The sequence below is a fragment of the Balaenoptera physalus genome, assembly GCF_965194825.1.
Source record: "Balaenoptera physalus genome assembly, chromosome: 18".
NCBI classification, from domain to species: Eukaryota; Metazoa; Chordata; class Mammalia; order Artiodactyla; family Balaenopteridae; genus Balaenoptera; species Balaenoptera physalus.
In genome coordinates this window covers 779,708-803,365 of record NC_138899.1, presented here as the reverse complement: position 1 = coordinate 803,365, position 23,658 = coordinate 779,708, and the positions used below count along the sequence as shown (strand labels likewise).

At 63.1% G+C, this 23,658-nt stretch overlaps 1 protein-coding gene across 23 annotated transcripts in view; it reads left to right on the top strand.

The window, feature by feature from the left end:
- The window catches only part of MCF2L (MCF.2 cell line derived transforming sequence like), a 130,736-nt gene that overhangs the window by 101,048 nt on the left and 6,030 nt on the right, over window positions 1–23,658 (top strand). For 15 of the 23 annotated variants that reach the window (XM_082434944.1, XM_082434955.1, XM_082434951.1 and 12 more), the window contains 24 exons: window positions 4,163–4,282; window positions 6,180–6,296; window positions 6,803–6,952; window positions 7,635–7,759; window positions 8,075–8,189; window positions 9,245–9,364; window positions 10,074–10,265; window positions 10,672–10,863; window positions 11,361–11,520; window positions 12,248–12,321; window positions 12,585–12,658; window positions 13,918–13,984; window positions 14,560–14,675; window positions 15,886–15,955; window positions 17,222–17,314; window positions 17,416–17,508; window positions 18,261–18,386; window positions 19,212–19,433; window positions 19,547–19,639; window positions 20,712–20,790; window positions 20,947–21,013; window positions 21,851–21,969; window positions 22,193–22,285; window positions 23,310–23,384. In XM_082434944.1, the coding sequence (XP_082291070.1) occupies window positions 4,163–4,282; window positions 6,180–6,296; window positions 6,803–6,952; window positions 7,635–7,759; window positions 8,075–8,189; window positions 9,245–9,364; window positions 10,074–10,265; window positions 10,672–10,863; window positions 11,361–11,520; window positions 12,248–12,321; window positions 12,585–12,658; window positions 13,918–13,984; window positions 14,560–14,675; window positions 15,886–15,955; window positions 17,222–17,314; window positions 17,416–17,508; window positions 18,261–18,386; window positions 19,212–19,433; window positions 19,547–19,639; window positions 20,712–20,790; window positions 20,947–21,013; window positions 21,851–21,969; window positions 22,193–22,285; window positions 23,310–23,384 (2,752 nt within the window). Of the gene's footprint in view, window positions 1–4,162; window positions 4,283–4,311; window positions 6,007–6,179; window positions 6,297–6,802; window positions 6,953–7,634; window positions 7,760–8,074; window positions 8,190–9,244; window positions 9,365–10,073; window positions 10,266–10,671; window positions 10,864–11,360; window positions 11,521–12,247; window positions 12,322–12,584; window positions 12,659–13,917; window positions 13,985–14,559; window positions 14,676–15,885; window positions 15,956–17,221; window positions 17,315–17,415; window positions 17,509–18,260; window positions 18,387–19,211; window positions 19,434–19,546; window positions 19,640–20,711; window positions 20,791–20,946; window positions 21,014–21,850; window positions 21,970–22,192; window positions 22,286–23,309; window positions 23,385–23,658 lie in introns of those variants that run through there. The other 8 variants (XM_082434945.1, XM_082434953.1, XM_082434954.1 and 5 more) reach the window with 5 other exon arrangements.

Here is a 23,658-nt window from a genome sequence, read left to right as displayed (position 1 = left end):
AGGCCTCTCCTCACGTCAGCCTCTCTGATTCAGACCCCAGGGTTCTCACCTGTTGGCACTGAGACACCAAGTTTCAAGTTTATATTCATCACACAAACTTGTGTTTTTTGGCTGCTATCAGACAAATATTATTTTGGTCAGGCTTCGGCTGCTCTGTTTGAAATCAAATGTATAGTCAGGCTGGGTAAATGTGACTTTGAGCAAAACTTAAGAAAGTAACATGCACTTGGGGAGGGTTTTCAAACCCCGTTCCCTGAGGCACCGGGATTCCACAGAGCTTCTACTGCGTTCCACTGCAGTTAGCTGTTTCGTAAATGTAGGTGATGTCTTTGCATTGTATAAGGCTCTTAGGATATTAATTCAGAAACCAGCCTCTTTTTCTGTCTCCAGATTACATTTTAATGGCCCTTGCACCATCTGTCTGTTCCTCAGCCAATGAAGGTCAGCCTCAGAAAAGAAACACTGTTACTTTCAGGTTACATAGAAACTATCATAATCACTTGATTATTGAGTAAGTTACAAAAAGATGTTATTTTATAGCCTTCATCCCAAATCTTTCATATAGTTACTCTATTTTTATTTTATTTATTTATTTATTTATTTTTGGCCACGTTGGGTCTTTGTTGCTGCGCGCGGGCTTTCTCTAGTTGTGGCGAGCGGGGGCTACTCTTCATTGCGGTGCGCGGACTTCTCATTGCGGTGGCTTCTCTTGTTGCAGAGCACGGGCTCTAGGCGCGCGGGCTTCAGTATTTGCAGCACGTGGGCTCAGTAGTTGCAGTGCGTGGTCTCTAGAGTGCAGACTCAGTAGTTGTGGCTCATGGGCTTAGTTGCTCTGTGGCATGTGGGATCTTCCCGGACCAGGGCTCAAACCCGTGTCCCCTGTATCGGCAGGTGGATTCTAAACCACTGTGCCACCAGGGAAATCCCATAGTTACTCTATTTTTAAAATAAAGTTTTTGTTTTGGAATTTCCTTGAGCTTTTCATACAGATATTTGACTCCAAGGGGGAGAAAATTAATTTGCAGCTATAAATTATGATTTAATTTATAGTTGTGTGTGTCTCATTGAAGTGCTCCCACTGGGCTAGGATCTCACAGTTATTCTCTTCAATATAAAGACTCAGTCATTTAGAGACATGGAAAGACTGAAGCAGAGGACAAGAAGGGGACAATCTTCTCCACGTTGACGGCCCCCCCCAGGGACGGTGAGGACGGCTGGTGCCCCTCCTCCCGGGATGGGGTGGGCAAGTCCCCCACCCTGGGTTTCCTGGCCACCTGCCCTGAGTGGACCTCAGTGAAGGACAAGGGCTCGTGTTACCTTGTAAGCTCAGACCACACCAGCTGTGAGGTGCGAATCAGGGCAATAAAACTGGGCTAAAGGCTAGAGAAGTGTGACTCGGTGTCGCCTCCAGAAAGAGATGCTGAAGGCGGTTTTCCTGAAGTAGTGGAAGCTGGTCTCATGCCTGGTGGTGGAGTCTACACGGCCCTCTTGCTGATGGGGACCCAGAGCCCCCCCGTCGGGCTGCCCACCTTCTCGTCTCTGTCCACAACACTCAGCGGGCACCTGCTCGGGTGCTGGCACGGGGGACATGTAGTCCTGCCCTCCAGGGCTGTGACGGCGACACCCGGACACGTTAGGGACTGTGGGGCAGGCGTGCTGGGGCTGCAGGGGGGAGGGGCGGCAGGTGACGGAGGGGCGCAGGGGGGAGGGGAGGCAGGTGACGGAGGGGTGCAGGGGGGAGGGGCGCAGAGTGGAGGGGCACAGGGTGGAGGGGTGCAGGCGGGAGGGGCGGCAGGTGACGGAGGGGTGCAGGGGGGAGGGGCGCAGAGTGGAGGGGCGCAGGGGAGAGGGGCACAGGGTGGAGGGGTGCAGGCGGGAGGGGCGGCAGGTGACGGAGGGGCGCAGGGGGGAGGGGCGGCAGGTGACGGAGGGGCTGGCAGGTGTAGGTCAGGCGCGGCCAGGCTGGGACAGGGTGCGGAGTCACAGTGGTGACCAGCGCTGTGTCCTGGTGTGCAGAGAGGCCGAGGAGCGCAGGTGGGGAGGCCAGGAGGTGGGGTGGAGGTGCAGGAAAGCTCCGCTTGCAGGGGGCCGCGCGCTGGGGCAGAGCACACCTGAGCAGACGTCTGGGGGCCTGTGGTTGACTCGCGGGGTAAAGGTCCAATAGAGCGGGTTGAGGTTGGGTTCTGTGAAGGGCCAGGACCCCACCGCGGCCTGCTGAGAGTGGCTGGCGATGAGGCGCGTGGCGGCCCGGGCGGGAGGGCGGGAGGGAGACCGGGAGCGGACGTGCATCGGCCACAGGGACGGGATGGCGCGATCCAGCCCGAAGATGTGAGTCGTGTTTGGAGACGGAGGACGATGGGGCAGGGCCCCTGGGCAGACACGGAGGCTGAGCGCTCGCTGCTGGGATTCAGGGTGGCCACCCGGATGCGGTGGGAGGGCGGGCCCTGGGGCCGCGGGGCCATGGCCTCGCTGTGTCCGGCTCGGGGACGGGACAGCGGAATCCTCAGACGCGGGGCCCGGCTCCCGGGGCCTCCCTGACCCAGCAGCGCGCCAGGCAGGTGTCCAGGTGGGGAGGCTGGGGAAGGCGTGCGGACCACGCTGGGCGGCCGCGGGGTCAGGGAGGGGGCGCCCCCGGGCGTGGCCAGGACTCTGGGTTTGTTCGCGGCAAGGCGGGGGCTTCTCTGGATGTTCTGGGCAGGGGCTGTCGTGGTCAGCTGACATCTCGAGAGGGTCACAGCGCCTCTGTGGGGAGCCGCTGGGCAGCCAGGGCCAGGGCCGCCGGCAGGAGAGGAGCCGGTGGGGCGCAGGCTCGTGTCTGCGCCCCGGAGTGACACTGCCCGCCCCGCCTGGCCGGGGAGCCCTGAGCCAGAGCGCCCCGTCCCGGCGGCCTCTCTTTCTCCTCCTTTTTCTCTCACTTGAGGGACCGGTTCTCAGACCGAGGCCACCGGATGCGGCCCCAGGGCCCTGGGCGGACAGTGCCGCTGTCTCGGCTTCAGCCGGGAGCAGGGCTCTGAACGTCGCCCGGCGGCAGGGAGCTCGGCCTCCAGGACCGTGCGGTGAGGAAGGTGCTTTGTTATCCCCATTTGCAGACGGGGAGACCGAGGCACAGAGGTTAACTTGTCCGAGGTCGGGCACCTCGTACGCAGAGCTTACGTGAATATGCGAATCTGCTCCAAGACCGTATCTATAGGTGTGCGCCTGGGTGTAAGCTTATCTTTAGCTCTGCTTTAGGTGATACGTGTGTGTGTGTGTGTGTGTGGCTTTGTCTTTATTGCACAAGTGTCTTAGTTTCCTGGGGCCGTCATAACAGATACCATAGACCACAGAGGGGCTCAAACGACAGGAATCTCCTGTCCCCCCTGTCTCCAGGCAGAAGTCTGAGATCACGGTGTCGGCAGGCTGGTCCCTCTGCGTCTGTGGAGGGGTGTCTCTCCGTGCTCCCCCAGCAGCTGGTGGCCTCTGGACACCCTCAGCCGTGGTAGCCCCTGTCTCTACATCCATCCTCACACGGTGTCCCCATGGGTCTCTATGCCCAAATGTCCCCTTTGTATTTATAAGGACACAGTCATGTCCGGTCATGGGCCTGCCCTGATGACCTCATCTTAACTCGGTCACCTCTGTGAAGACCCTAAAGACATTCTGAGCCACTGGGGACGTGGACTTCAAAATAAGAACCTGGGGGCACCAACTCAGCCTTAACAGAAAGTCAAAGCTTGTTTTTGTACAGTTTATTTTTTATTTTATTTTTTAAATTTTTATTGAAATATAGTTGATTTACAATGTTGTGTTAGTTTCAGATGTACGACAAAGTGATTCAATTATACATATACATAAATATATATCTTCTTCTTTTACATTCGCTTCCATTATAGGTTATTACAAGCTCCCCAAAAGGTCAAAGCTTTTGATCTTGAAGTTTATAAGCAGCATAACACAGTTGTACCAAGCAGTGTGACTTCTTTCCTTTTCTGTAAGAAATGGTATTGCTCTAACAGTGCAGTGTCTGTAACCATTTCCACTTTAGTCTGACGTTGGCGTGTTGGGAACACCCGCTCCGGTGGGCCGGTCCTCCCCGTTGGGACCGCGGGCCGCTGCGGGTGTGGGGACCCGGCTTGCAGCTGTGCTGCCCACAGGCAGAGCCGCAGCCCTCTGTCCCCTGCAGGCGTCCTTCCCAGCAAACCTCCAGCTCGTCCTTGTCCTGCGCCCAACGGGATTTTTCCAAAGGACGCTCTCTGACCTCGCCTTCAGGTTCAACAGAGATGACTTTAAGATGAAGGTACCGGTAAGTGCCCACCTCCTGTGAGGAGCGGCCCGGCTCCACCTGGGGACGGGGGAGAGGGGGCAAGGGAAGTGGGTGTGAGCGACCCCCAGCCGCAGAGGGACCCCTGTCTCACCTTCTCACTCCGGCCGGCACAGGGCAGCCCCTGGCATCTGCCAGTCATCCTTTAAAAGGCAAAGGTTGCGGGGATCCCTTAGAAGCTGTGCACCCAGGAAGCCTGCGTTCCCCCAGGGAGGCCGGCCCACGTTGAGCCGGGTACCCAGAGCAACGTTGGAAGGGGTTGCCCAGCAACGCGCCCGTTACCAAGAGGACAGAGCCCACCCCCAGCACCTTATAACCTCTCCAGCAAGACCGGCCAGGTTTCTCTTGGAATCTGAGAATCCCGGTGTGTGTCACCATCCCCGAGGTTGTCCCCTGCTCTCCGTGCTCAGGACAGAGGGTGCTTTGCCGGCCGGGGCCAGGTGTGCAGGCCACACTCAGCGGCCCTAGACCTCGGGCTCCGGGGTTTGAGGGGAAGGGGGTGCACCCGTTTTTGTAGCATCAAAAGCCTTGGTTTCTGACGCTGGGGGCAGGGGTCTGTGCTCCCCGGGCCGCAGCCCGGCCCTCCCTCCGCAGAGCCATCTCCCGGGCACCAACGTCTCAGGGACCCTGTGAGGCGGTGACATTTGCCCATATTTGGCGAGTGACCCTCGCTAACAAGAGACCCCGGGTCAGAGGAAACAAGGCTGGGGTCCCACCCTAAGTGCAGAGGTCGCCCTGCACATGGCCCCGTGGGGCTGAGCCCTGAGTTCTCAAAACACGGTTTCCCAGCATTCATCGGCAGCATCTGCTGTTCCCCGGCCCGTTTGGGTCATTGTGTAGAATTAGAGAAGCATCATCTCGGGAAGGCTGCCGCTACAGCGCGTCCACGTCAGCGTCTGCTGCCTGTGCTGGCCGCGGTGCTAAGCAGAAAACGCTAAGAGGGGCGGTGCGTTCTCGCCTTTTCTGTCGTGATTCAGTAGACACGAAGCAGATGGAAATCGCGGGGGAAGAGCGTTAGGTCCTTGGATAGTGGACCGACCCGTCCCTGGTCCTGTTGGCGTGAATCAGGCTGATCTGGGGGAACGGCCTTGCCGGACGGCAAAGAGAGACCAGATACCTCCGCTGAGAACTGACGTCGTAGCCTGTTCTTAAGTGAAGGCTATGCCTCAGTCGGGGGGCCTCACGTGGGCCCCCGACGGCGGGGCAGGCGGTCCTCCGGGTCTCAGTGGCACCCCAACCCCCCACGCCGGGATGGAGTTGACCCGGGACGTGTCAGATGTCCCCTCGGCCCCCAGCGAGCTCAGAGTTTAATAAAACACGAGGTGGTGTCGAGTGGCGCGTGGGCTGAGCCTCCCAGGACCTCGGCAGCAGCAGCTGACAGCTTGCAAGGCAAAGGCTGTGTTTTTATCCAAGCTCATGGATGGAATGACCTCAAAAGGACAAGAGCAAGATAGGAAGTAAAACTCATCCGTGTGGAAGAGCCTCTGGGGCCACCTGTTCTCCCCAAAGGCAGCCGTGCCGTGCTGGGCACCTACCCCCACCCCTGCGCACCCTCCCGGGTCTCAGCAGGAATGCGGACAGACCCGCGGCTTCGGGGTCCGTGCGGCTCCGTTAGCACAAGGGCCCCCTCGCCCATCAGATGCCCGGTGTCGGCAGCGTGCCCGGCTCCATCCAGGGCTTTGCTCGACCCCAGCGGCTGTTGTCTGGTGAGACCGGTCATCGTACACCCGTTTCACGGATGGGAGAGCCGAGGCCCAGGGGGCGTCGCGCCCTGCCCTCCATGGAGGAGCCGGGAGACGCCTTCTGTCCACGCCACCCTCGGCCCCTCCGTCTGTGCCTGCGGGGCGGTCTGCTTACGGGCGGCTCTCATCCTCCCCAGGTCATAATGCTGAGCTCCGTCCCGGAATTACACAGTTACATTGACAAGTCCCAGCTGACCGAGGACCTGGGCGGGACACTGGATTACTGCCACTCCAGGTGGCTCTGCCACCGCACGGTGAGTGCCCTGCATCCTCCGTAACCGTAGTCAGTCCAGCAGAGCTGCTTTTGCCTTAAGGTGCCGCCTGTTCCAAAGACGTCTTCCCGTTTACCCGGGTTTTCTCCCCAAGAAGGAGCAGGTGGTCTCAGTGGGCCTTAGTCATCCGAAGCAGTGACGTGAGTCCTGAGTCGCGAGTGGCTTTCCTGGGCTCAGGACAGACGAGAAGGAGCAGGTGGTCTCAGTGGACCTTAGTCATCCGAAGCAGTGACGTGAGTCCTGAGTCGCGAGTGGCTTTCCTGGGCTCAGGACAGACGAGAAAGGAGGAGAAGCACGAGCTGGGTTCTCGGCACTCACCGTCTGAGGAGGGCGCAGAGCCCGAGTTTGTGAAGGAGCCGAGGCTGAGACGCAGGGGAGGGCCAGGCGCCCGGCCCGTCCTCCTGAGAGGGCCGGGCTGCGGCCGAGCTTGCAGGCGCGGAGGGCGCAGTGCGTAAGCGGCCTTGTGATGGGGTTTCGCTGCCCACCAGGCGATAGAGAGCTTCGCCCTCCGGGTCAAGCAGACAGCGCAGATGCTGCAGGCCTTCGGGACCGAGCTTGCCGAGACGGAGCTGCCCAACGACGTCCAGTCCACGAGCTCCGTGCTCCGTGCCCACACGGAGAAGAAGGACAGGGCCAAGGTGCGTGCGCGGGCGGGATGGCGCAGGGAGGGGCGCCAGGTGAGCGGAGCCGAGGAGGCTCCCGAGCTGGGTGCCCTGCAGGGAAGCTGAACCTCCCTTCCCAGCAGCGTCTCTGGTTGGGCCCTGCGTCCTGCTGCCGGGCCCTGCTGATCAGGGCAACAAGACAGCATCCCCGGTGCCCCCGGGAGAGGGGGGCGGACTCGGACGGCTGAGCCCGACCGGGTGGTCACGGCACACAACTGGCTTCCTGAGAAACGCGATCGGGGCTGTGCCCCCGAGGCAGCCGCGCGATTCGGGCTTTGAGTTAGTGGAGGCCGTGACCCGCTGCTGGCGCTCGGGGGCTGCCCCCCCACCCCGCCAAGAGAGCCCTCACCCCGTTTAGCCCCCGGCGGCGGGCCGCGGGAGCAGACACGCGGGGGTCTGGTTTCCTGTTACCCTGTCCGGTCCCACTGCCTGGGAGACTCGTAACCCTAGCCCTGCCCCGGTCACGGTGGGAGCGCCTCCCCGGCGCTGCTGAGCGGTCAGCAGAGGGTCTGGGGGACAGGCGGAGGCCATCGTGTGCCCACCTTATTGTCGTCACCTTCACACTCCCCTGCGGGGCCGGGTGCCACGGAGCCCACCGCCCGGGGCCAAGTCCAGGGTCCGGCGGCCTGGGGTGATGGGCAGCGCGCTGTTCCCACAGGAGGACATGAGGCTGGCGCTGGACGAGGGGCGGAGCGTCCTGGAGAGCATCCGGGAGCCGCTGGCCCGGGGCCCGGAGCAGAGCCCGAACCAGGACCAGCTGGACAGTCAGAGCACCGTGCAGAGGTGAGGCCGGGGCCGGGGGGTCAGGGCGGCCGCTCGCCGCGTCCTCGTGCCCTGAGCTGAGGTTGTCAATGATGGGCCCAAACGGCCACGTCTCCACCTTTTAAAACAACAAACTCAGCTCAACCACCCGCCCCAAGCGGCTCCGAGAGACCCAGGGTGTCCCAGGGCGTCGAGGGCAAGGGCAGGGCCCTGGGAGGAAACAGACCCCGGCCCCCGAGCCCTGTGACACGCCCCCTCCCGTGTGGAGGGCAGACCGAGCGCCCCCCCCCGCCTGGCGCCGCCGGGGCCCAGCACAGCTGCCGTCCCCTCTCCCAGGCTCCTGGCCCAGCTGAATGAAACCGAGGCCGCCTTTGATGAGTTCTGGGCAAAACATCAGCAAAAACTGGAGCAGTGCCTGCAGCTCCGGCATTTCGAGCAGGACTTCCGAGAGGTGAGAGGCCGGGGCTCGGAGAGCCTGCAGGCGGGCAGCCGGCACCGCGGCTGCAGAAGGCCGCTGGCAGCGCTCGGTGAGAACCGGCTCGCCAGCCACGCGGAGCCACGTGGGGCCGCGGGACTGGCTCGGACCACGTGAGCGATGAGTAACCATTGCAGACGAAGGTCGCAGAGACTCTGTCCCGCCCCCTTCATCCTTTGCCATCACAGTTGTTTTAGCTGTTCTGGTTCCTTTGCCTTTCCGTGTAAATTTAAAATAATCTTGTCTGTGTCTACGAGAAAATCCTGCCGGGGCTTCGTCAGCAATTGTGTTGAACCTGTACCTCAATCTGGGGAGAACCAGCACCTTTACTGTGCCAAGTCCTCCACTCAGTGAGCACGTACGTCGGTCCATTTGTTTAGATTTTCTTAGATTTCTTTCACCAGAGCTGTGCGGTTCGCACGAGTTCAGTACATGTTTTGCTTGATTTACGTGTACACATCCCGTTTCTTAAGCAGTTGTAGATGGTGTTGGACTTTTAATTTCGGTGTCCATGAGCTCATTGCTGTCTATAGAAGTGCAGCTGCGTTTTTGTATATTTATCTTGTCTCCTGAAACCTTGCTGAACTCAATCTGGGAGTCGTTTGGTAGAGTTTCGGGGTTTCTCCACATAGACGATCAGGTCACGTGCACACAGAAATAGCTTGATTTCTTCCTTTTTGATCTGTATGTCTTTATTTGTTTATATTTTTAAATCGTTTGCCCTGTTGCCCTGGAGAGAGCTTCCACCACTCGGATAACGGTGGTGCGAGTGGGCGTCCCTGCCTTGCTCCAGTCTCACGGGGAAGGTGTTCTTCACCAACGTTACACCTGTAACGTCGGCAGTAGGATCGCTGTAGATGCTCTTTGTCAAATCGAGGAAGTTTCCCTCTAGCCCTGCTTCTGAGAGGGGGTCCGGGCCCCCCCTCCCCTCCCTGCACGCCCCGTTTCTGCGGCATCCCCCCTCCTTCTTCTCAGCCGTGGCTCTTCTCACTGCTCTCCCTGCCTGGTCTCTCACCCCCACTCCGTCGCAGGTCAAAGCCGCCTTGGACGTGTTGGCCCAGAAGATCACGACATTCACCGATGTGGGAAACAGCCTAGCACATGTGGAGCACCTCCTGAAGGACCTGGCCAGCTTTGAGGAGAAGTCCAGTGTAAGAAGGGACGTGGGCGGCAGGGCGGGACGGCCTGGGGACGCTGCGCTCAGTGTCACCGTGCCTGCAGAAGCCCCCCTCCCTGCCCTGAGCCCCATGGGCGGGGGGAGGGGCGGCTGCCTGGCCCACTCAGCCCCACTGACCCCCGTCCCACCCTCAGTGACCCCCGTCCCACCCTCACTGACCCCCATCCCACCCTCACTGACCCGCGTCCCACCCTCACTGACCCCCATCCCACCCTCATTTACCCCGTCCCACCCCCGCTGACCCCCGTCCCACCCTCGCTGACCCCCATCCCACCCTCACTAACCCCCGTCCCACCCTCATTGACCCCGTCCCACCCTCGCTGACCCCCGTCCCACCCTCGCTGAGCCCCATCTCACCCCCACTGACCCCCATCCCACCCTCATTGACCCCCGTCCCACCCTCACTGACCCCCATCCCACCTCACTGACCCCCGTCCCACCCCCGCTGACCCCCGTCCCACCCTCGCTGACCCCCGTCCCACCCTCGCTGACCCCCATCCCACCTCACTGACCCCCGTCCCACCCCCGCTGACCCCCATCCCACCTCACTGACCCCCGTCCCACCCTCACTGACCCCCATCCCACCTCACTGACCCCCACGCCCACCCCTGCCGACCCCTGGCAGGAAATGGCGCCCCTTTGCCCCAAGAACCAGGCTGAGCTGGTCTCTGGCGGCTCCACAGGCGGTCGTGCAGCGGGCCCGCGCCCTGTCCCTGGAGGGTGAGCGGCTCATTGGGCTGAAGCATTACGCCGTGGACTCCATCCGCCCCAAGTGCCATGAGCTCCGCCAGCTGTGCGACCAGCTTGCAGCTGACGTCGGGCGGAGGAGAGGGCTGCTGGGCAGGTCGCGGGATCTGCACGGCCTCCTCGAGGCGGTAGGCCCCCCAGCCCGGCCCACCCACCCCGCGCCGCGCGGTCCCAGGGGGACGCTCCCGCCGTGGGCCGGACCCCAGGCACCGGTGAAAAACGGCCCTTTCCTGTGGCCCACATGGTCCTGTCCTGACACGGGGGACCACTTACAGGACTCGCTGCCACAACTGGCCGTTTCTTTAAGAAACCCAGAGGCTGACTGTCCGGCCAGCTCCCTGCACTTTGTCCTCAGTGTGGATGCGTCCCGTCCTGGGCGATTCACTTGGTTTCAGGCCGGCATCCCCCAGGGGAGCCCCCTGGACGCAGGAGCAGGACAGGGACACCACGTCCTGCAGGTGGTCCCCAAGCGCAGCGGTCAGCGGGCCACGCGAGACGCCGGGACAGCTTCCAAGGTGCCCTCCCTCCCTGCAGTCCATGAAGTGGTGCGACGAGGGCATCTACCTGCTGGCCTCGCAGCCCGTGGACAAGTGCCAGTCCCAGGACGGCGCCGAGGCGGCCCTGCAGGAAATCGAGAAGTTTCTGGAGACGGGTGCGGAAAATAAGATCCAGGAGCTCAGTAGAATCTACCAGGACTACGAGCCCATCCTCACCCGAGACCTGCTGGTGAGGAGACAGCTCTCTCCTGGTCGACGAGGGGGTGTTCTGATGCTCCCAGAGACACGGGCGGTCGGTAGGCGCAGAGCAGCGGGTGCCTTTCAGGCCAGGCGTTGCTCCCAGGCCCCCCACGCCCCCGCCGGGTCCCTGCCTGCGGGGAGGGCCTTTGCTCGGCTCCCAGGCCCCCCACGCCCCCATGGGGTCCCTGCCTGCGGGGAGGGCCTTTGCTCGGCTCCCAGGCCCCCCACGCCCCCGCGGGGTCCCTGCCTGCGGGGAGGGCCTTTGCTCGGCGCCGTGGCCGGGCACTCCGCTGACAGTGCGCTGAAACCGGACTCCTCGCTCCGGCCAGCTGTCCGCAGCGCCCCGCCGGCCGCCCACCGGGCCCCAGGCCCAGGGCCCCTCCCCCCTTGGTGCCCCCATCTGCCGAGGGCAGAGCGGGGCCACGTGTGTCACGGCAGCTCTCGGGAGCTGTCCTGCTGATGAGCCCGTCGCCCCCTTCCCCGCAGGAGCACGTGCAGAAGGTCTTCCGGAAGCAGGAGAGCGTGGAGGAGATGTTTCACCGGAGACAGGCGAGCCTCAAGAAGCTGGCAGCCAAGCAGACGCGGCCCGTGCAGCCGGTGGCCCCCCGGCCAGAGGCGCCCACGAAATCGCCCTGCCCCTCCCCGGGTACGAGCAGTCGCCCCTCACCCTGGGGAAGGCCCTCCTTGCGTCCAGCCCGTTGCGTACATAAAGCGTCATCGGCCCTCGGCCTGCTCACGCCTTTCCTCGCATCTGTGCTGCTCCCGTTGTTGTGGCTGGACGGGGACCACCTGACTGTCGGGGCCTTTCCTGGGCTCGTCCCGCCTGTCTGTCCTTGGCGCCGTAGCCGGGATGGTCTTGCCCTCGCGCAGCACGGCCCTCCACCCCAAAGCCTCCTGGTTCCCCCAGGGCAGTGCTTCTGGAAGGCCCAGCCGGACCCGCGGCCTTTCCTACGGCCCCTCCTATCACCTCCTGTCCGCAAACACGCTGCCCCAGCGGCCAGCATGGCTCCCGCTGCTTTCTACAGCTGTGGCCGGTGTCGGCCGTCGGTGCTGAGAGCCCCTGAGGCCAGCGCACGGGGCCCATTCAGAGGCTTCCAGGCGCCGAGTTCTCCCCCGTCACCTGGGAGCTGGGCCGCACTGGGAAGTGGTGGACAGTGGGCTCTGCACGCGCCCAGAGCCCCGTCTCCCACCCCGTTTCCTTGCTCTGTATCTTACTGTGCTTTCCTCACCCTGCTGTGGGCTGCTCGCTGCTTTTCCTCCAAAACTTAAAAAAAACACACACAAAAAAACACACCGACGGTCCTGGATGCGCTTTTCATCTCCAGGCAGTAAGGTGCGAGGTCTCACTCCTTCTCCACTTCTTTCCAAACCAGGCATCCGCAGAGGTTCTGAGAACCACAGTTCTGAGGGCAGCGTGCTCCGGAGGGGGCCCTACAGGAGGGCCAAGGTGAGTGCCCGCCCCGCCACCCGGCCCCCTCGCTGCCCCGGCTCCCCCGCCGGGCTCCGCCCTGCTCCTCCTGCGCACAGGCCGCTGCACCTGGGGGACGTCCTCCGCTCCCCGCCCGATCCCTCCCCTCCGGGCCCTCCTCATCCTCCTGCAGGGCCTCAGGCCCGCCCCCGACCGACAGGAGGTTGGGTTCTGGAAGCCGGGCGTCAGGCTACACCTTCTCAATTCTGGAAGCGCGATGTGGACCTGTCCTCTCTCCCCAGAGTGAAGTGAGTGAGGGCCGGCAGGGCCGCGGCCGCTCCACCGGGGACGAGGAGAGCCTGGCCATCCTGCGGAGGTGGGTGGCCTGCCCTTCACCCCAGCAGGTCTGAGGACAAGCATGGCCCACCGGATCTCAGCCCCTGGGGAGGGTCTGTATGTAAAGGAGCCAGAGGCGGTGGGACCCGCCAGCCTCACCCTGCAGCTGCAGGGCAGGAGCGGAGCTGCCTTGTGGGTGCACACGGCCGGTTCTCTTGTCCCTTTGCACGTCCACGCCTGAACTGAGAGAGAGGTCTTCCTCCGAAAGGCCATGTTTGCTCCTGGCTTGCAGGCAGCACTTGGGTGACCCAAAACAGCCCGTGTTGTCCCTCGCTGAGCCCAGGGGACACGGCTAGTGGGATGTGGCCCCAGGCCACTCTCGCAGGGCCAGCCTCGGACCCACCCCCGCCGGCCCCGTCTCCTCAGGACGGGCCCCTCCTGCCGCCCACGAGCCTCTCCGACCCTCCGCTCCGCGTGCTGATGCCGGGCATCACTTCTCTTTCTTGGTCTCTCCGCACCGCAACCCTGCGGAGGCTCTGCTCGCCCCACACCCGCCCTGGGCGTCCCGCACGCTCCAGCCCCACCCAGGTGCCGGGAGAGTGTCTGTCCCCGCACGGACGCACCGCTGGGCTCCGAACTCTGGGCTGGACGGAAGGCACTGCCCACGTGCTTCCCAGGCTGGCGGTCGCTCTCCCACAGGGCCCCGGCCTGCCAGCCGAGCTGATCGTCCCTGGCTCCACGAAGGCAGCCTGCACTCGGCGCCCTCCTGCGCCCACTCTGAAACCCTTCTCAGACCCCACGCTGCCCGGCCTTCCACGGGGACGTCCTCCCCGCCAAGCTCACGCTGCCCTCCCGCCCGCGGTGGAGAGGGAACCCGAGCCTTCCTCTCCCGCGACCCGCACCACCCTCTGCGGAGCACGGGCACTTTGAACTGCACTGGGGCCAGCTGACGTGCTGGCTGCTGTCTGCTCCACGATCCCAACCCTTGGCTCCGTTTTCTGTGTATGAAAACAGGCAGCTTGGTCATAGGCAGTTAGAAGGTGATCCTGGTCCGCAAGGCGAGGTCTGACCGGCCGGTTTGCCAGCCAGGCCCTCCTGGGAGCCCCTAACCTGACGGCACATAGACGTTCCCCAGAGGGTCGCTGCAGAACCGCTGCATGCGGGCGCTGGCGGGGCCTCGGGGAGGGGCTCCTCCTGGGGAGGGGAGGGGCAGGGCAGCTGCGGGGCACTTGGAGCCCGGGGCTCCTCGGGAGACAGTCGGGAGGCTGCTCCTGCATGAAAGCCGGCACCCATCCACAGGCACGTGATGAACGAGCTTCTGGACACAGAGCGGGTCTACGTGGAGGAACTGCTGTGCATTCTGGAGGTGAGGGCGCCGGCGCCGCCACGCCACGTGGTCTCATGGCCACAACACAGCCCAGGGCTGGAGACCACGCACCTGTGCGTCCACGGGACGGGGGCGCTGGCTGCAGGTGCACTTGCACTGGGCCATGTTTGCGGCAAGAGAGGGCAGCCGTGCCTGACCCTCCCTGGGTGGGGGGCTGCTGCCTGGGGGCAGCAGAAGGGCTTCTGGGTGCGGGACTGTTCTGTCGTGGGGCGTGGGCAGTGGTCACAGGGGTGCAGACACAGAGACAACCCATCAAGACGCACACACAGGATTTGTCCTCTTCGTGGAAGGCATACCTGAATTTAAAAAGGTTCAAAGGGAGTAGGATGGAGCCACCCCCCCCCAGAAAAAATAATTGGTGCTGCTTGTAGTTCACTCGTATTTCTGGTGCTGGTCCGGAGAATCACCTTAGATGGTCAGTGAATGAATTTGAGGTGGATTCGATTTCTAAAGCCTGAGACAGCGTCACTTCCCCGCTTGGCGGCCACGTGGAGACCAGGCTTATGTGGGGCTGATGGGCCCGGGCTCCCCTGCTGACTGCTCCCCCTCCTCAGGGCTACGCTGCTGAGATGGACAACCCTTTAATGACACATCTCATCTCGACGGGACTTCAAAACAAGAAGGATGTTCTGTTTGGAAACATGGAAGAAATTTACCACTTTCATAACAGGTCAGGCCCTCCCTCGGGTCGCCCACGGGCCTCAGGTTATGCTTTGCTGGGGGAGAAGATTCCTGCCTCCCTCTCAAAAGGGATAAGCGGACGGGCAGCGGGTTCGGTAGGGCGTGCCCAGGGCGGCAGTGAGTTACAAGGGACCGCCCACAGAGGGAGGAAGCGGGAGCTGGCCCCCCTTGGTGTGCACACTCGGCCCTTTTGGGTGGCACCGAAGCCACACTCCTTGGCGAGGCCCCTTGCCCAGCCCGTCTAGAACGGACGGCAACACCACAAGTTCCTTCCTGCCCATCCTCCCCTCGTGGGAGCAGCCGTGGCCTCTCTGTGGCTGTGGGGAAAGAGTGCGTGGTCCATCTGGGCCCACTAGCCCTCAGCAATCTCGGGGGCTCTCGGGAAAGATCAGCGGTGGGCAGACGGGAAGCAGACGGGCAGCAGGAGCCCGTGGTCCTGAGGAATGGCCGCTGTGCACGCGCCCCTCCAGTGCTGCCCGGCCCTCCCCTCCCCTGCACGCCAGGAGACACTGGGGCTTCTGTCTGGCCACTCGCTTTTGCCCTCTGTCCTCAGCCTCTGTCACCTGCCGCTTATAAAGGAGGTGGCAGGTCTCACCTGAGCCGCAGCCGGAGCCTTCCCTTGGGGGTTAGCATGAGCAGGTGGCCTGGTGCCCCTGGTCCCTCGGCATCCTCGGCCTCGGCCCATCCTCGGTGCCGGGGCCCTGGAGGGATTCACCCAGTGGACAGGTGCGAGCCAGGAACCTAGAGGAAAACTCAGCCCGCAGGCTCGGGGGCAGCGCTTCGTGGAGGAGGGTCCCGGGGGCAGAGCCAGGATCCCTGACGTCTGCAGGAAACCCACTGAGCACAGGGGCTGTGAGGGCCTCGAGATGCTCCCGTTCGCTGCCGTGGACTCTTTATCCACGTTGGCGCTGCTGGAGCATCTCCCAACTTCTGCGTGAACGCAACACCAGGAACAAAGCGTCCCCACGGGGCCACGGCTGCACGAACCTGAGAGTCTGGTGCAGTCGGGACCCCAGGAGGGACAGGCGTGGGCTTCAGGTCCCGAAATCAGGTGGCGCGTCCCTGCTCACAGTCTCCGGGACTGTCCAGAGTCAGGATACGTGTCGTCCAGAAAATAACGTCTGACGATTTGTGACAGATGCCGTCTTATGCTGGTTGTTGTTTACGTTGTTCACCTATTGCAAACTTTCTTTGTCTAGAATATTCCTGAGGGAGCTGGAGAACTACATAGACTGCCCAGAGCTGGTTGGAAGGTGCTTTCTGGAAAGGGTATGTGTTTCTCAGGTGTATACTTGGCCACGCCTTAGTTCTTAAAGGTACTCCTTGCAGTCATAATGGCTTGAAATTCTGTCACAGTCCCCGTCTAACCAACCGAAATCACAAGTACAAATGTTTCCAGTTTGGCTGAGATGCTTTTTGGTAGGGCCAAAAGAATACAATTTTGTCTAAAGCCAAATACTAGTCCAAAAAAAAGAGAAACTATAAAACATCAGCTTTGAGAGATGCCAAAATTATACAGCGTCTAAGTTTTGATTGCAAGCGTAGAGGTAGCTGACGCCCCTTCTTGCTGGGGTTAGTTTCGTGCTGGTCTTGCCGATCAGGACTCCCTCGCTCACCAGCTGACCCTGGACGGTCGCTCGCGCTCTGAAGCTGTAGACGCGCTCTCCTTCCGGCGCGACGATCGCTAGCGTGGGGGTTTGTGGCGAGGCTCTGGGAGCGGGAGGGGATGCGGATGCGGGATGCGGGATGCAGGATGTGGGATGCGGGATGCTGTCTCCCCCCACCCTGCTGTGTGGGTCCCGGTGAACTGCTGACTCAGCAGCAGGGGGCGCACTTCCTTCCTCCCAGCAGTGAAAAGGTCGCCTTCACAACATAAGCCAGTGGCCGAGGCTCCTTGTCAGGAACTGGCATCGAGGGGCAGCGGGAGGAGAGAAGGGGCCTGGCCCTGGGGAACGCCTCCCTGTGCTCTCTGAGAGTCGGGGGTGGGGGAGCGTCGCGCCGGGGCTCGGGGCTTGTCGCCCGCGTCGGCACCTCCTGGGGACCCGCGAGCGGTGCAGGCTCTCAGGCCGCCCTGACCTGCGGAACCCGGAACCCGGGCGGAGGTGGCAGTCCCTGTTGCATCCAGCCCGCTGGCCGTCCCGATGCACATGCACGTGTGAGCAGCGCCGCGTAGCTGAGCCCTGGCGCGTCTTTCTTCACAGAGTCTGTGCCGGTCCTGCGTTTCTTTTCAGTCTGTTATCTGTGAGGCCAGAGCCAGCCGTATGGACCTGATCTTTTATAAAAGAAGTACCGGGACTGGGGCAGCCCTGAGAACTGAACTTCTGGGGGGCTGTTACTCGGCCGCCCGCCCATGACAGCCGTGGCATCTGGGATGGAGGGGCGACCGGCTTCGGGGAGACGTCGGGCTGGTCCCGCAGGCGCCGTGCGTCCTTGCGCAGAGGGGTGTGGCTCAGAGGCGGGGTCAGCCCACCTCCGGGCGCTGAGAGCCCCGTGAGCGCGGGGGCGCCCCGTGACTCGGCCCCTGTCCCGGCACAGGTGGAGGAGCTCCAGATCTACGAGAAGTACTGCCAGAACAAGCCGCGCTCCGAAAGCCTCTGGAGACAGTGCTCCGACTGCCCGTTTTTCCAGGTGTGTCTCCTGGCTCTCCTGAGCGGGGGCGTTCCTTTACTGGGTGACCCTCAGGCAAGGAAGAGCGGCAGCGTCTAAAGCGGAGGCTCTGCTGGTTGCAGGAATGCCAGAAGAAGCTGGACCACAAGCTGAGCCTCGACTCCTACCTGCTGAAGCCGGTCCAGAGGATCACCAAGTACCAGCTGCTGCTCAAGGTGAGAGGCCAGGCGTCCCCCGGAGCCCCCTCCCCGCCTGCCCCCCCCCCAGCCGCACACCACTTAGTGGCGGCCGCCCCGGCCCGTCCCTGAGCCCCGTGGTCTCTGAGCACCTTCTTCCCGTCTCTGCGAGGCCCTGGCTCTTCACACGCCTTTGTGGAGGGCCTGTTGTGCGCTGCCCGTTGTCGGGGGTCAGGGACACGGAGGGCCACAGGCGGGCAGACCCTGCCCCACAGGGCACATGCGAGGCTGCCTGTGTCCTGCTGTCCTGGGGGCCCAGCAGAGCAGGTCCCCGAGGCCTGAGAATGGGTGTTCTTTCGGGGGTCGGATGTGGACGGAAGGAGGAGTGGCTTAGAGGCGGGGAGAAGGAGCTGCAGCGGGGGTGGGGCTGGGTGCTTGCCCAGGCCAGGCTCTGCGAGGGGTCTGCCCTTGCCCAGCTCAGGGACAGCCCCGACCTGCGGCTGTGAGGGCTGGGGTGTGGGCCCACAGTGGCTGGGAAGGTGGCTTCCTGGGGCGCTCTGGGGCCAGCGGCTCGGGCAGGCCCCCCGACGGGGGCGGGGCGTGAGTGTCAGAGTGCGTGTGGGGTGTTGTCCCCACCGGTGACGACTGCACAGGGAGCCTCACACGTGTCCCGAAGGTCGGTGCCCGGGACTGCCCAGGGCCTTCACCTGTGGGGCAGAGTACGGGCCTCCCAGCCGCTCTCGGTGGAGTGGCGGGGCTCAGTGTCCAGACGGGCGTGGAACCTCCCCCAGGAGATGCTGAAATACAGCAAGAGCTGCGAGGGCGCAGAGGACCTGCAGGAGGCCCTGAGCTCCATCCTGGGCATCCTCAAGGCCGTGAACGACTCCATGCACCTGATCGCCATCACGGGCTATGAGGTGAGGCCCCGACCCTGTCCTGCAGGGGGAGCCCACGAGCCGGGGGCGGGGCCTAAGGCCGCCCCATTGCCAGGGTGGGCCCTACACGCGCGCCACCCAGAACGCCACCGCCAAACCCGGCCCTGGCTGGGCCGCGGCCGCCCTGCACGCGGCTCATCAGCCTTGTGGAACCCAGGGCGCTTCACCCTGTGGGTGCACCTCAGCACAGAGGCGGCTCCGAGAACTCTTCACTCCTGGTCTTTCCCTGAACCCGTTTTGTTCTCGGTGACGCGGTGTATGGGCGCGACCGTGAGGCCCCCGCCTCCTGCTCCTCTGCACCCGCGTCAGGCCGCGCACGGTCCCTGTCGTCTCTGTAAATCCACTCAACACTCGCCTCTGTTTTTTCTTTCTGGAGCAGTTGTGGGTTCACAGCAAAACTGAGGGGAACGCGCAGGGGTTTCCCACCCAGCCCCGCCCCACACATGCACACCCAGCCACCCCCGTCCGGCCCGCCCCGTGGAGTCGGGCGTTTGTCACAGCTGACGGCCTCCACTGACGTGTCACCCACGGCCCACGGCAGTGTCACTCTGGGGCTTTGGACAAACAGATGACCTGTGTCCCCCACGGTAGCATCACACAGAGTAGCCCACTGCCCTAGACACCCCTGGGCTCCCCCGTTCATCCCCGCAGACCCGCTGCGACCCCCGACCTTTCCAGCACGCCGCAGACTTGCCTTTCCCAGGTGTCGGGCCGTTGGACCCCACGGGGTGCAGCCCGGCCCCCCAGATGGGCTCCTCGGCCGCACCCGCTCTGGGCGCTAACTGCTCCCCACTCCGCCGCCTTCAGGGGAACCTGAGCGACTTGGGGAAGCTGCTGATGCAGGGATCCTTCAGCGTCTGGACGGACCACAAGAAGGGCCACGCCAAGGTGAAGGACCTGGCCAGGTTCAAGCCCATGCAGCGCCACCTGTTCCTGCACGAGAAGGCCGTGCTCTTCTGTAAGAAGCGGGAGGAGAACGGCGAGGGCTACGAGAAGGCCCCCTCCTACAGCTTCAAGCAGTCCCTGAACGTGAGTGATGCCGCCCCGAGGAGACCCCGGGGCCCCCGCTGGGCCGCAACGCCCACCTCCTGGAGCGGGGGGTGCCCTCGCCCGGACGCCCACTGCCCGCCCCGCCCTCACAGATGACGGCCGTCGGCATAACGGAGAACGTGAAAGGGGACGCGAAGAAATTCGAGATCTGGTACAACGCCAGAGAGGAGGTGTACATCGTACAGGTAGGCCCCTCGCTCTCGGGCCAGGCCTCGGGGTCTGCCCGGCTCTGTAAGGACTGCCAGTGAGCGTCTTCTGCTGAGATCTGGTGTCTGGAATCTTCGGAAAGCTCTATTCCCCGGAGGCCAGGGCCCCGCCATTCGTGTGGGGCTGCCCTGGGCCGTCAGTAACTAAGCCAAGCCCGGGACAAGGTACAGGGACACTGCAGGGCAGGGGGGCTCCAGGTGCCCTGCCAGGAAATGGGCTCCTGGTCCCGGGACGGCACAGGGGCCCGGCCCGCCTGGGCCAGGCGTCCACGCTGCCGCGCACGACCGGGGTCCTGCGGGAAGCGAGTCCTCCTCGCTCGCCGGTGATGGCGGGAGGCGGTGGAGTGTAAGTCCGCCCATGAGCCCGGGAGAGACCCCAGCCCGAGAGGGCGAAGCAGCGCTGGGAGGTGCCTCGCCAGTTGCCCTTGACAGTCCTGACGCCCTTGGTGGTCTGGGCCCAGGGACCCTGGGGGGATGCCGCACCACCGCAGCGTGGAGGCCCCGGTGACCTGCGCTCCTCACAGCTCATGGCACCCAGGCCAGCCCGGCCAGCCGAGGGCCCCACGGAGCTACAGCGGGAACGGCCAGGACTCGGCCGGCGCCGCGGCTTTGCACAAGCGCAAGGTCCTCAGGGCCCAGCCGCCCGCCTGCACCCCCTCGGGCCCCGGGCGGGGTGGAGGTGGCACAGCAGCCCGGCCGCGCTGGTCCAGCTCCTGGTCCACTTGCGGGACGTCAGACCCCCATCGTCCTTGTCACCTAGGGAGACGTCAGGGCCGCTTCCCAGAGAAACACACTGTCGGGGCAGGCCACGTTGCAGGGGCTCCCACTGAGTCAGAGTCAGAGACCGTGCAGGGTGCTGGCCTGGGGTCCGTGCACCGGCGCCCGCGGGGCCTGCTCGTCGCACCCTCGCCCGAGGGGGTGCCATCCCACATCCCGAGTGTGGTGGCGTCAGCCCCGATTCTGAGGGTCCCGGGCGCCTGCAGAGTGAGACACTGACGCACGTCCCTCGGGAACACGCGCACTGAGCCTCTGGTCTGCTCTGGGGGCACAGGCACCAACTCCTGAAGTCAAGGCCGCCTGGGTGAGCGAGATCCGGAAGGTGCTGACGAGCCAGCTGCAGGCGTGCAGAGGTGAGCGCGCGTCCCCTGGGCTGGTCCCCCGGGGCCCGTTTACGTTCCCACGAAGCATCCTCGGGATCCTCAGCCATCTGAGGCACCGCGTGTAGCACCTGGAGGGCAAGGTGCTGGATTCGCGTTCCTGAGCCACGCTGGCTCTTGTCCCTGCAGAGGCCAGCCAGCACCGAGCCCTGGAGCAGTCCCACAGCCTGCCCCTGCCCGCGCCCGCCGGCACCAGGTGAGGCCCGGCCACACGTGGGGGGGTCACCAGTGGGAGCCAGCCCGTGCCGCCGGGTCTCCGCGGCCCTGTCACCGAGTCTCCTGGTCATTGGGGTCGATCTGGAGTGCGCCCCTGGGGTCACGTGCTGCTGGGTCAGTCCCAGCAGGCCAGCGTCAAGGCCTGTGCCTCTAGCCCCAGCCCCAGCCAGAGGCCCGTCCGCAGCATCTCTGACCGTTTTCCATCCGGGCGGTATTTCCCGTCACGATCAGTGCGCGGTGGGCGGCTGTTCCAGAGAGCAGCCCAGCGCCAGCATTTCAGTGATGGTAGCGCCCCAGGTGGACGGGGACCCCGGGGCGCGGAGGCTCCGAGCTGAGCCGAGGCCCATGGCTCCAGACAGACGCAGGGTCACGTTTCACACTGGCCTCGTTGTACCTTTTCTGCCCTTATTTTTCCTTTGTTGTTTTATTCATTCACTTACTTGTTTACTATTTCTTATGTAAACCACGTCTAATTATTCATGGTTGAAATAATAATAATGATGCTTTAATAATGATTTATGGTCTAAATAAATAAACCACAGAACAATAGCTTTAAAGGAGAAAGGGCCCCCCCAGGGGAAAGAAAGCAACAACAAAACCGCCTCCTACTTAATAGTCAGGGAGGTGGGTTTTGTTCTCACTTGGCTCCGCCCAGAGCCTGGACATGAGTGGCCATGGCCATGGCCCTGCAGCGGGAGACGCGCAGCCCGAAGGCCTGGGTAGAAGCTCCGGGAGGTCCCCACCCTCCTCCTCGCAGACCTCTGAACGCTAACCATCCAACGTTCTCTTTCTTTTTCCATGTGTCTGATATCATTAGTCCCTCTAAAGGGAACACAAAAAACGTCAGAAAGTTGGAAGAAAGAAAAACGGACCCGCTGAACCTGGAGGGATACGTGGGCCCCGCGCTACTGCCAAGGCCCCCTGAGAAGGGCAGAGGTGAGTGTTGGGGCCGAGCCCGGAAGTGCCGGGAGCTGCATCAGGGGTCCGCGGCGGGAGTGTCAGGGCCTCACAGCCCCCGGTGGGCACAGGGAAGGTTCACAGAGAGCGCAGGGCCCGGCCGCCTGCGCAGGGCACAGGGGCCTTGGCAGGGGGCCCGGGCGTGACCGCCTGCCCTCTGGGACCGCCCGGCGCCCTCTGCACTGCCCTCTCTTCCCCGCAGATGACGCGGTCACTAGCTCTACCTCAGAAAGCTCTGCGCTTTCCAAAAAGCGCTTCACCCTGCAGAGCTTTGCTGCCCTCAAAGGTCAGAAAGGTAAAGGCGCCCGGCCCCGGCCGGCTGGCGGGCTTCTGGGCGGGTCGCGCCCGTGGCTGTCTGTCGTCCATCCGTGCCGTGCTCATCCGTGTGGACGGTTTCGGGAGGGGCATCTGCCTCTTGCGTGGGCCACCAGGGACGCGTCTGCCACTGAGTCGCTCTCTTTCCCTGATGCTGGTGTGTCTGTCATTCGTGCAGCCAGGGCTCTGCTTGCGGGGCCTTTTCTTTGCAGAGGTGGAGGTGCGCTCTTCTGACAGAGGCCCGCCTGCCAGGAGCTGGACCTGTCCTTTGCTTTTCTGGTCCAGCTCCTCCCTTTCCCACCTTTTCCCGTGGGGTCCCCGAGGGCATTGCTCCCCCTGCCAGAGTGCGAGGCCTCCACTTCCCTCTGGGCATTTCTAGTGCGCAGGCGGGTTCAGAACACCCGATGGAGATCTCTAAAAGCTTGCCTGGGCTCCTGGGCAGTGAATATATGGGGGAAATACACCCAGACAGCACATGAGGCCAGCCCTGAGGTTCCAGGCGGGTCGTTAGAGGACTTCCTGCCCGAGACTGAAAGCCCGTCTTGTCTAGAGGTCTTTTCATTGGTCCAAAAAATTGGAGGTTTTTTTTCTTTTTTTCCCAATTTATAAAACACCTTTAAGTTGACCTCAAACAAACAAACAAAAAGACGGACAAATCCTGGTCCTTATACCTTGCTGGGTTTGTCGAGAATGCGTACTGGGCATGCTTTATGTGGAGCTCAGAAAACAAACCAAGGGGCCGCTTACCTAAAACCACGATGCCGACGCGGGCCCGCCGGTCTCATCCTCCCGCTCTCCTGGGCGCCCCCCACCCCGACCTCTGGATCCCTCCGCCAGCTGAGCTGTGTTCCCAAGAAGCTGCTTTCTGAGTCACTGGAAAGCAGCCTGTGGCCGCGTGTGTGTCTCACCCCAGCATGAGCTCGGCGGTCCTGCTGCCCCCGGCGCGCCCGGCTCACGGCTCCTCTGTCTCTCCGGTTCTGTCTCTGCTCTTCCTCCTTTTGCAGCCTCTCCTACCAGTCCCGACAAAAAAGCTAAGCGACACCAAGTAAAGAGCGACCCAACGCCTTTTGGTTTACGAGGTAGAGTGGCTCAGCCTTCTGCACTAGCCTGGCGCCATTTCCCCGTCCGGTTAGGGACCCTGTCTCGCCCTCTGAGCTGCCCAGTGAAGTAGGTCCCTCCCAGCCAGGAGCACGGTCACTGTTCTGTTCAAAGCCTGACGCTCCGGCGACAGGTACCGAGGTGACGTCACGCTTCTCGGTCCAAGGTCTCAGGCCAGGTGTGCCCAGAATGCGCAGAGCTGCCCACTGGCCACCAGGTAGCAGCTGCTGACACCTGGCTGGTGCCTGGGCTGGG